Raw genomic sequence first — 11,754 nt, 5'->3', positions numbered from 1 at the left:
TGATTTTGTGGCTGAAAGAGGTGATGATTTTGGTGTCACCCCTGAGTGAAGAGGGCCAGCCTGTCGTGCTTAGCACCGAAGAGGCCTCTGTGCATTTCAGAGATGTTGCTTCCTCGTCTACTGCCAGCAAATGCCACCATCCAGCAGGCTCCAGGCAGAGTCATGGTTTTCGGCAGCACGTACTCCAGACTTCAGGAATTCAATGCAACATGCAAAAGTGGGTATTTATACGACTTTTATTTTAACATCATTTTAATATTGAATATGTCACAAGATTTAATGACCAAATTAGTCATTTACATTTTTCAAAGATATCTAAATATAAAATTGCTAAAAATTGAAATACAGATAGCAAGCTACAAATCTTTCTTTTAATTCTGGGTAGGGGGTAGGAATGGAAGACATTAGAAAAGGATGCTCCTGTCGGCTGAACAAAGATCAGAATGAAGAATTCATCAACATGACCCCTTGCGCAAAGAAATACACTCAGCTTTGAGATGCTGTTTCAGACACATCTCCTCCTGTACAACAATTTAAAAAATGTTTCTAATGCAGGTCCTCAGTGAAACACCGGTCCCCGGCCCTGGCTGGGGACAGTAAGAAAGGACATCACCGCAGGAGGGGCACTGAAGAGGCTGTCGAGGACCGCAGAGGCATCTGGTGTGGCCAGAGGCGTGGTGTCAGGGGCGTCCGATCCCTTGCCTGTTCCCACCCAGGGAGCCGGACGGCACGGACACAGGTCTCCCTCCGCTCACCCCTCTCCCTGAAACGTGAGAAACAGCAGCTTTCCGCCTGCTTGAACAAGGAGGCAGGCACTGTAAGGAGAAGAGGAAAGGGGAATGCGGCCCCTTCCAAGGCAGCGAAGCAGAGAAGATTCCAATCCTGGGAAAATCCACATGCAGGTGGAACTGCCAGCTGAAACCTACACTTGCTACTTAAGAAACGGAAAGACACGTCTGGCCGGGAGCACAGTGCGCCTCCGGACCAGCCATCGCCCTCCTCCGGGCACCCCGCACTGTCCACACAGCTCCTGGGCTCTGAGGTCAGAAGCTGGGGTGTGCTGAAGGGGAAAGTGACACGGCCTTGGACACACCACCAGGTCTCTGTTCCTAACTTTTAGTAAGACACTATCCTCGAAGCAAATGCACTCATTTAAACAAATGGCGTAGTTAAAACTATTGACTAAGACCTAAACATTTCTTCTGAGAAATCGAACCATAGCTTTTCCAATCTGCCTGTTCAATATGGGAACAGATTTTAGAGAATAACATAATCAATCCTCCGCCCCAAAGAATGGTCCACCATACCAACCATGATGAAGAGTACACCTGTTTATTAAAAGGAAAACCAGAAATGTACATTTTTGTTCTTTGTTTGCTTTAAGAAATTTGATCAAGTTGCAAGGAAATGTGTGGGCACAGCTCTGTACATCCTCGGGCAGGGTGGCAGGCAGTGAAGGTGGCTGGGTGGCACGTGGCTCCTCTAGGGGGTGGTCTGGCCCCCAGGCATCACTCATCAAAGCCACTGCCAAGCAGGTTTCTGCCCCATGGCAATGTCCCCAGCACTCCCTCCTAGGGGGCCCCCAACACCTTCTCCGAGAGCCTACCTGCCCTGTGCCAGTGAGCCAGGAGCTGGCCTCCCCCCGAGGACTTCAGGACACCGGGTGGGCTCTAGGGCACTTGGCCCTGGCAGGCAGGCTCTGAGCTACGGAACAGATTGAGGCTGGAGGCCAGTGTCACTGCTGCCCGGATTTCTTCTCCTTCTGGAAGCTGAAGCTCGTACGTCTGTTCAGTTTTCTTTGTTTTTGAGCAAAGTAGTCAGCCCGGGCAGTGCTTGCTCGCGATTCCAGGATGTAGTTAACCTAGAAGCAAGAGCACACAGCCCGGTCACCTCGCCAGCCGCTCTCTACTCACCCAGGGCATAGGAGGGGGTGGCAGGGAAGGCCCTGACCTGGGCCAGGTGCCTCAGGGCCAGGTGCTGTCGTGTGGAAGGAGTCCAGTCATCACAGCAACCTGGCAGCGGCTGGGCCCAGAGCCGCCGCTCTACGATGGGAAAAAAGAGGCTTGGAGAAGCCAAGTGGCCCGTCCAGGCTTCCCAGTCGGTGAGCGGCAAGCTCTTCGGGTTCCGGAATCCGTGCTCCCTCCTGGCGTGAGCCACTCCGGGAGCGCTGTGCCCTGGGCCGCCTGGCTCTGCCTCTCACCTGCTATGTGACCTGGACATGTGCATAACGTCTCTGAGCCTGCCTTTCCCTGTGTGAAGGCCGAGAACATAGGGATGAAAAGCAAACCAAGACAGGCCCTCCATCCAGCCTCCCACCAGCCAGGCGCAGAGCTTCCCACTACAGTGCTTCCTTCTGGGCTCATGAGCGCCCGGCCAGGCAGGGCTCACTTGACAAAAAGGAAAGAGGCTCAGAGAGGGAGGCCAAAGTGTCCTAGGCCACCCGGCAGTCAGGGTGAGAGCTGTGAGAGGGCCTGTGAGAGCCCTGTGTGAAGGGCGGGGCTGCTCTCAGGCCTTTTGCACGCTGCTGCTTCCACGAAGCCCTGGGAGTCTGCCCGGAGCCACATGTGCATCTCCCACTCTGTGTAGCAGCTGTACTGCCAGACGCTTCCCCAGCACTACAGCCCTGAGACTCGGTCCTGGCCCTGGGGAGCCTGCTGCCTGGTGAGTGACTGTCCAGCAGCAGAACCAGCACTGCAGCAGGCAGAGGAGCACCAAGGAATGGGGCTGAGTATCAGGGAGGTGTGGAGGAGGGAAGGCTTCCAGAGGAAATGAGTGCGCTGGCTTCTGAGGGACACACAGGAGTTTCTGAGTGCACAATAGGGAGGAGAGACGCAGCATGCATCAAGGCACAGCAGGGGCACACTGCAGGGGAGTGTCCCTGGAACTGCGAGAGCTTGGCTGGCTTAGTGAAATGAGGTGGCGGGGGGGGCGGGGGGGAGCCAGGGAGGGGTGCTACAGTGGGATGTACATGCCCCAGTGCAGAGGACAGCCTGTGCCTGGGCAGGGGTGGCAGCAGCAGTGTGAAATCAGTGGTGGCAACTGGCACTGCTCGGAGTGCCTTTCAGTGCTCATGGAAGCTTCACAATAACCTTGAGACAGATGCCACTGTCATCCCTATGCACAGGTGAGGAAGTCAAGGCCAATGACAATAATGTCATTTAGTCAAGGTCACAAAGCTAGAAGGTGTCAGGCGCCTGGCAAACACCCCTTCCCGCTCCACAGCCCCTCACCTCCTCTGCTCCTCTGGCTGGGGCTTTTGGTAAACAGACGCTATCTCTCTTCACCTGCAAGTATCTAAAAGTTATGACTAGAAGGCTGAACATTTCTGACAAGAGAGGCCGGCCACTGCCTCTGCTGATTCTACTCTGAGGGCCATGTGTCCTGTGCCAGAGGGAGAGGAGCTTCTGCTGACTCCGAGAAGGAACCAGAGCGCTCCCAGGGGAGGCAGCGCGACATGGCAAGGCCTCAGATGGCCGAGACTTCAACACTGTTCCTCCCAACTTTCTGCTCTGCTGGTTGGAGCAGCAGGCGTTAAAGGCTGGTGCGTGAGTACAGAAGGCCTGACGCGCTCTGCCCGCTGCCTCGCCAAGCTACCAGCTGAGAGCAATAAATCATGAGGACCGCAGGGCCAGGTTGATGATTTGGGACAATACAATGTATGGAAATAAGAGGTTTTATCATTCTTAATAAAAGCAATCTTGGATTATATTGTTTGCACACTTAGCCAACCTAGTGTTTCCAGTGTATTTTTGGCACATATAACTTGACAAAAGCATTTTAAAATGATCCTTAACAAGCCAACTATTTCCCAAATTTATTATCTTCAGTGCTTTGTGATAATCACATAGATAATTTTAATGGAAGATTAATGTAATAATCAAAAGATAAAACGCCCTTTGGTCTGCCATTAGCTGGTTAATATGCTGTGGCTTAAAACTTGCACAATTTTATGCACTATAGAGTGTTTCACTTTCAATGCAGTTTACAGCTTAAGGCATAAAAATATAGGGAGTTTTCATGGTCAATAAAGCCACAGCCTCCATCACTCGATCACGAGAAGAACCTGATTTGAAGAGCCCGACAATTCCTCTGAGATTCATGTCAAAGCCTGTGGAATTAGGGGCCACCCACGGCTTAGCTCAGTGACATCTTGGTGGGAAGAGGGCGGCTCTGGAGCTTCTCCGGGCCAGGTTCAAGTAGAGGCTCCACCCTTGTGTGCTCTGTGACCCCGGGCCTCCATCTCCTCGTCTATAAAATGGGGACAATGTCTACATTCTGGAGGGCAGTCAGGAAGATTAAACAAGATAATGGACATAAGATGTACTGCATGTAGCTGGTGTTCAATAAATGGAAGACGTTCATATTTCTACAAGCGCAAAAAGCTCGATGGAGGCTTGCTTGTTCATGATCGTTTGACATCAGATTGTGGCTCTTATTTTCTCCCCTCAATTTCCATCTAAGCTCTCATTTTATGTAAAATTCCTGAATTCTAGAACAACAGCATGCATTACTAGAGTCTAAACTGACCCCTGAAGAGCTTCTGATGGCAACAACATTTCTGCCAAGTTCCAGGACACACGGCTGGCTTCTGTTGCTTGGTACTGATGCAAAGCTCACAAAGACACACTCATGACACTGCAGCAATGGTGGATAAAACGAAGTATTCCAATTGCTATAAAAATCAGAGATGGGGCCGGGCGTGGCGGCTTCTCCTATCTGATGCTGATGCCTGTAATCTCAGCACTTTGTGAGACTGAGGTGGGCAGATCACTTGAGGCCAGGAGTTCGAGACCAGCCTGGCCAACATGGTGAAATCCCGTCTCTACTAAAAATAGAAAAAAACTAGCCAGGCGTGGTGGTGGGTGCCTGTAATCCCAGCTACTCAGGAGGCTGAGGCAGGAGAATCACTTGAACCCGGGAGGTGGAGGCTGCAATGTGCAGAGATCATATGACTACACTCCAGCCTGGGCAACAGAGTGAGACTCTGTCTCAAAAAAAAAAAAAAAAAAAAAAAAAAATCAGAGGTGGGAGAAGTACTATCTCATCTTCCATCAGGATCATGATCATTAGCTCTAAGTAAATCAGGCCTGGGTATGCTATACCTCTTCTGGAGTCTTGTGCATGATGCAGTATTTCTACAAATATTCTGATATGGAAACAGACACTTTAGGGAAGGTGACAGGCCTCAGGGATTCTGCAGAGAGGCATCTGCTTCGAGGGAGCGTTTGGACGTGTAAAATGATTTCTCTGCACTTGATCTTCCAGTCTCATACTGAAGTCATAAACCTGTGTTTCTGTCATCAATCTGCTGTTGTGAAAATTATTTTGATGTCAAACACAGGATTATAATTTTACTAGAATCCTTCTCAAGTCTTGAATATTTTAATGCTAGCTATGAAAAAAAAAAAAGTCCAGCCCTTATCGGGGTAATGGAATATTTCTCTGCCAGGTCCCTGAACACTCTGCACAAGGTGCCTGTGCTGTCTGTGATGCTCCAGTGGGTAACTCGAAGCTCGCTGGCTGCAAGCACTTCCATGCAGGCCCTGTGTCGCCACTCCTTGGTCCAAGGGGGCCTCTGATCAGGGTGGTCTATGAACCCTCTACCTTTCATCCAGCTAATCATGCTACTCTGTCCCTGCTCCAAACTGTCCTTCCAGCTGCTCTTTTAAATTGCCATCTACTCCTTTTGAAAATCTTTTGCAGCCATGGGGAATGTGTCTCAATATATTCCTGGACCGCAGTTCTATTTCGTTGAAATCTCCCACTCAGCTCTTAGGTCATGCACATCTGGGGAATTAAAACACAAGTCTGACATCTGTCAAATCTGGGGGCAAGTTCTGGTTCTGCCAGCTTACCAGAGTCATGATCCTGGCTTTGTTACTTTATTCCTGAGCCTCACTTTTCATCTGGGAAATGGGAACAACTTTATCTCATGACCTCACAGAGCTGTGAAGATGCACTCTGATGGGACACGCAGAACCTCTGGCCCAGGTCCTGCACTGTGCAGTCCCTCAGCATATCTTCGCTATTTCTGCTATTATTTGATGACTTCAACTCTTAAGAAGAGACTGAATGATAACTTACATATGTTTACCATGTCTCATCTGACTTGTACTCTAGAAGCCCTGGTGGGGTGGGGTAGCATAGGTACCATGATCCCCACTTTACAGGTGGGGACACTGAGGCCCAGAAAGGTGATGTGACTAGCCAGGGATCACACACAACTAGGGGTGGGGGAGCCCTCTCTGGTCCTCACCCCTGCTCTGCCACAGCAGCTGCTTTTCCTATCTGATCAACCTATGGAAGATTTGGCTTGAAGAAAGGATTCTCTGCTTGGGAGAGGCTGAGACCCCTAGTTCAGGGCTACTCAGAGTGTGGTGCCCAGACCAGCGGCCAAAGCAGCACCTGGCGCTTCTTGGAAACGTACCATCCTGGGTCCTATCACAAGACCCCTGGAGCTTCCCATGTCAAGCAGAGCTCGTCTCAGCCACACTCCACTCTGCAAGGCCCTGCATGGCCTAGCCCCACCAGCCCCCTAGTCCCCTGTGCCTGCCTTGCCTCAGCCCATTCCCAGGCTGCCTGTCTGTGGTGCTTCCTCTCTCCTTACCTGGTCAACATTTGTGCCTTTTCAGTCATCCTTCAGGGTTCAGCTCTCCCTGCCTCCACACCTCCACCCCAAGTCAGTTTACTGTGACACACCCACACCTTTGAGACTAACAATCTCTTTGTAATTTTCTGTTTTATGCCTGTTTCCTCTGGTAGAGGAAAAGCTCTCCAGGGGCAGGGACAGAATCTGTCACTGTGGCATCCCAGGCCCTGGCCTGGCACACGGAAGGTGCTCGGTGAGTATACTGTTAAGGTATGGTGACATACAAGTCTAGCAGAAAGTTAGGTATGTTTAGAACAGGTTGCTAAAATCACCTTGAGCATAATTAAGCTATCTTCAAAACAGTAATAATTTCCTCAGAGTCTGCTCTAGGAGCTTCAAGGAGCTCCTGACAACAGTTGCAGGAAAATAAACAGTACATAAAAGGAATAAACAAATACAGGAAGAGCCAGGGTTATTGGGGTTGGGAGGAAACTGAAAAGGGTCCTGCTTTGACTGAAGCAGGTGCAGAGCAGCTGATCTGGGGCTGGTGTGGCCCCTGGCACAGGCACTCAGCCCTAGGTGGCTGGCAAGCCGTGACGCTCCTCCTCTGCCAAACTGGGCCCGGGAGCCTTGTATAGAGCTGCGGAGTGGGTGGGGCTGCGGCCATGCCCGAAACAGTCAGAACAGAAGCTGGACCCACCTACCCCGTCTCTGGTTCAAGAAGGAACACTTACCTTGAGCACAATTTCATTGACGGTAGCAGCGTCCGATTCAAAGTAGAGGTGTTTATAGTCGTGATTGCTTAGATATGTGAGTTTAAATATTGCGTGACCTGCAGAGAGAGAAAACTGTGTTGAGGGTGAGTTAACTACGGTGGGGGTCTCCATGTGTTCTCCCCTATCATTCCAATTCGAGCGAGAGCAAGTGGAGGCTGAGCAGCGCCTAGTCTTTCCAGGAGTAGTTCATTTTCTCATTACAGGCTGGGTATAAAATGGACAATGAAAAAATTTTAGAAAGACTCAACAGCCAGTTAGGTCCCATTCCACTCTGGAATGCATTCAGGGGAATGCCACGTTAGGAAGGCTTTATGGAACTGCTGCTATATGATAATTACACGGAAAAGGTGGCGTTTTTAAGGGAGAAGGCTAATTAACTCCACATTATTACTCTAAAAATAAACTAACTGTGCTTAAAGTCAGATAAATGAGCAGTAGGAAGGAGAAGGGTCAATAGCCATACTATTATGAGGCTGCTCCCACAGCCTGGGCTCCTGCTGGGTGGGGACTCCTGCCTGGAGAGGGGGAATCCCAGTCTTAGACCTTGCTTGGAAGCTGCTCCCAAAGGCCTCAGGCCATCTCAGCTCTGGGAGGATGGGGGCAGGGCGGGGCCATGGAAAGCTGGCACTTCACAAAGCGACCGACTCCAGGGGGCAGAGCTTCTGAATATCAATCTGATCTAGGTCCCCATTCTCCAGGCCCTGTCCTACCACTTTCAGGATGACACTGTCATTTCTGGGACTGCTTCCTGGTCTAGCCTCATCTCACTCTGCTGCCCCGACAGGAAACAGGCTGCCAGGGCACTGCACACTCCCACCTGCGACACCAGTCTCTCCACAGGTTCTTCCCCAAGCCTGGGATGTCCTCTCTCACTGACCTGGATGGAAAAGACCTACTGATCCTTGGTGGCTCAGCTCAGCTGGCGCCTTCTTGGGTGAGTCTTCATAACCACACTTCTAGGTGCACTTCTTGTGTGGGCCTACCACATGGTGCCGTGGCTCTCCAAAGGAACCTGCTTGTCTTATCATAACTGCAGCCATGGCTACATTATCTGGGCCTGTCCTTTTGTGTCTAGACAGGTCAACTGGATTCCCTCTTCTAAATGGAGACACAGATGCTGGGCTGTCTAAACTGGCACAAGGACTCAGAATAAGATGAGGGGCTTTGGGACTTCCAGTCTCAGGCCCATGGAGACTGCCCCGGCCTATCGGCACTTGGGTTATCCTTGGGTTCTAGGAGACCCCTGTAGCCTTCCAAGAAATTCTTCTTTCTCCTTAAGCTACTGAAGTTGGTTTCCATTACTGGCAAGCAAAGGAACAGTGCCCAAGAGAGACACGTAGTTAGTACTCAGTAAACCTTCCCAGACCAAGGAACAGCAGGCGACATCTCTAATACGGAGGCCTCCTGCAAAATGCCCAGAAACGACCTTCCCTAGTCTTTCAACAGACCTTAGTGCCTGTAAGATTAAAATTCAGCATATCCTTTCTATTAGTCCTTCTCATCCGTTGTCCTTTTAATTGAAGCAGCGGCTGGTCATAGTTATTAATTAATAATATATCACCCATATTACTGTAAGTTCACCTCTTTCCCGGAGAAATCTTCTTGGGGACTTTATTTACAGTAGCTAATTTTTCAGATCTCCAAAAATAAACTGATATATGTTGTACATTTGTGGCCAGAAAAGTTGAGCCACTGGTATTTTATCCTGGAAACATCATTATGATGTACTAATTGTGACTATAAATCCTAAATTGAAAAAATTACCTAATAATTTCTGAAAAACCTCACTTTCAGACATTTGACAAATTTAGCCTGATTCTAAATCATGGTACTAAAATGTTAGCATTCCTGACTGGAAGCTAATCACTCTGTTAAGATATAAATTCTGTGTTGCTAATAAGGAGGTGGACCTTACACAGAGGCATCTGTGTGTGCGTCTGTATATATTCACATTCACAGGATCTACCCCACATCAGAATCTTGTTGCTGACATTCCTGTGTGGAGGAACAATGCAGGCACCTTTGTTGGCCATGCTGTGACCAAGCAGAGCCATCTACAAAGGACATAGGGCTGTGAAGGACAAAGAGACACCCCCTCCAGGAGGCCTTCCTGCTGACACCTGGCCACAACAGACAGACACCAGGGCCTGGGGCTACAAAGAACCAGAAGGTCTTAGGGAGACCTGCAGACCCAAAGCTTCGGGGTTCACTGACCACTTTGATAAGACAGCTTATGGACTATCCACACCACCTGCTCCTGCTTGTCACTGACAAAACCGAACCAAACCTCAAAGCACTACAGCGTGTTTTGCCTGAGCAACTGAGACACTGTTAAAAAGGTTTCCTGCACTTTAAGCAGAGCCCAATCTATACATAGCACATGTAGTATGCAGTCTGCACGGCCTAGGAGCCTCAGAAAGGACACTCTGATGCTGTCCCCTTGGGACTATGGTGCCTATGAAGCATGTCAATTGTGGGCTGACAGAGGGGAGGCCTGCTGTTCATCTGCACAGTCATGTGAAAAAAACAAAAAAAAATCCCAAGCCAAGTCTCCTGAAAGGCTGCATATTTGAACCAAGTGACCCCAGATCCCCCATCCTCTGAATTTTGAATGTATCTGGTTGCATGTGGAGGCTGTGTGTCCCCTGACCATCCCCAGGGCTCATGCCAGCACCCATCTGAGGAAGAGTGAAGCAGGTGGGGAGGAGGAAGAGTCCCGACACCCCCCGACTCTCCCTCAAGCCTCCAGTCTGTTTGTCCTTTCCAGTGAAAGCACTCACGCCATGGGGAGAGGGGAACAGAGGGCAGAGAACGCTCTGTGGAGCATTTGTGTTTGGACTTGAACAATGACAGAGCTGCAAAGTTAATCACTGGGCTGAGGCATGGTGGACAGCCACAGCAGACAGCCCCCTCTTGCTCTCTGCAAGGAGTGATGAGTGGAACCATGAGGGGCGAGTGCAGGTTAAGATCAGCAGCCATGATGGGGTACAGGACATGGGATGGACTCACTCCATGGGCGTTTCTGCCCTGAGTTCTCCTCACTAGCAGCCCTGTTTCGCTGGGCGGCCAGAAGGGCAGTTTTCCTCAGTCTGGGCTCTGCCAGGAGCACGGGCTAGGGCAAAGGACTGAGAAATGAACACTGAGAGTCAAATATGATGAGCGTGAAGAAGGTAAACATAGGGAGCTGCCGTGGAGACACCAAGGCAGAAGCACCTGGCCAGGGGGGGAGAATAGTCACCAGGGACAGTTTCTTGGGAGGGGCTGACACCTCGGCAGTTTTGGAGGAGGGCAGGGAGTCAGCTGGGTAAAGGTGAGGGTGGAGAAGGATGAAAAAGAGGAAGATACCACAGGGCAAGGATATGGCATGGGTAAACATACAGGGTCTCCACGGGAGCTCTGGGCAGACCAGGGTCATGCGTGGCAGGCAGGTGGGAGGGAGGGGGCAGTCGCAAAGGGCTGAGAGTACCTGGAGTCACCAGCTGATGGGGGCCACTAGTGGGGTTTAAGCAGGGCAAGTGAAAGAAATGGGCAAACTGTGTTTTAGGGTGTTCTACCTGGTTCCCTGGAGCCTGGAGGCGAGGTAAGCAGTTCCCATAGTCAGCCAGGTAGGAGTGAGTGCAGTTTTGAGCTAGGCAGGTGCAGAAAGGATACTGAAAAGGAATGGAGGCGAGAACTACAGAGAAGGCAATGTTGGCAGGATGGGGAGACTCTTTCACAACAGAATAATCACTAATAATCAGAATTCACACTTCCATAACTTCACCCAGACCAAGACCTATATATTAAAGTGTAACAAGTTCACTGACCTCTTGCTGGAAACGAATCTGTCAATAAACATGAGTAATTTATGCCACATGGTAAATTTCCACCATAGGTGTCTGGGAAGAAGGAACTGCCCACAACTTCAACACTGACTGAACAGGAGAAGAACACCTGTTATCAGATATGGTCAGCCTCAGACACCTCATGGCTCATCTCAGGTAGAAGAGGAACAGGGGGCCAATGACCTCGTCAGCTGCAGCCCACCAGGCATCTGTCCTGGGGCATTAGAGGGAATCAGAGTTGGGCAAGTTACCCTTGAAAATTCTAAGACCGGCCGGGCGCGGTGGCTCAAGCCTGTAATCCCAGCACTTCGGGAGGCCGAGACAAGTGGATCATGAGGTCAGGAGATCGAGACCATCCTGGCTAACACAGTGAAACCCCGTCTCTACTAAAAAAAAAAAAGAAATGCAAAAAACTAGCCGGGTGAGGTGGCGGGCGCCTGTAGTCCCAGCTACTCGGGAGGCTGAGGCAGGAGAATGGCATAAACCCGGGAGGTAGAGCTTGCAGTGAGCTGAGATCCGGCCACTGCACTCCAGCCTGGGCGACAGAGCGAGACTCCTTCTCAGA

At 50.4% G+C, this 11,754-nt stretch overlaps 1 protein-coding gene across 1 annotated transcript in view; it reads right to left on the bottom strand.

Annotated features, from left to right (window-relative positions):
• Positions 1-221: 221 nt before the first annotated feature.
• The window catches only part of MAPKAP1 (MAPK associated protein 1), a 283,018-nt gene continuing 271,485 nt past the window's right edge, over positions 222-11,754 (bottom strand). Inside the window, exons 11-12 of the mRNA XM_017874749.1 lie at positions 7,324-7,421; positions 222-1,861 (exon numbers count right to left, since the gene is read on the bottom strand). Of these exons, the coding sequence (XP_017730238.1) occupies positions 1,736-1,861; positions 7,324-7,421 (224 nt within the window). The 3' untranslated portion in view covers positions 222-1,735. The remainder of the gene's footprint in view (positions 1,862-7,323; positions 7,422-11,754) is intronic.

The sequence above is a fragment of the Rhinopithecus bieti genome, unplaced genomic scaffold (assembly GCF_001698545.2).
Source record: "Rhinopithecus bieti isolate Rb0 unplaced genomic scaffold, ASM169854v2 scaffold_7967, whole genome shotgun sequence".
Taxonomy (NCBI): Eukaryota; Metazoa; Chordata; class Mammalia; order Primates; family Cercopithecidae; genus Rhinopithecus; species Rhinopithecus bieti.
This window is presented reverse-complemented; position numbering and strand designations above follow the sequence as displayed.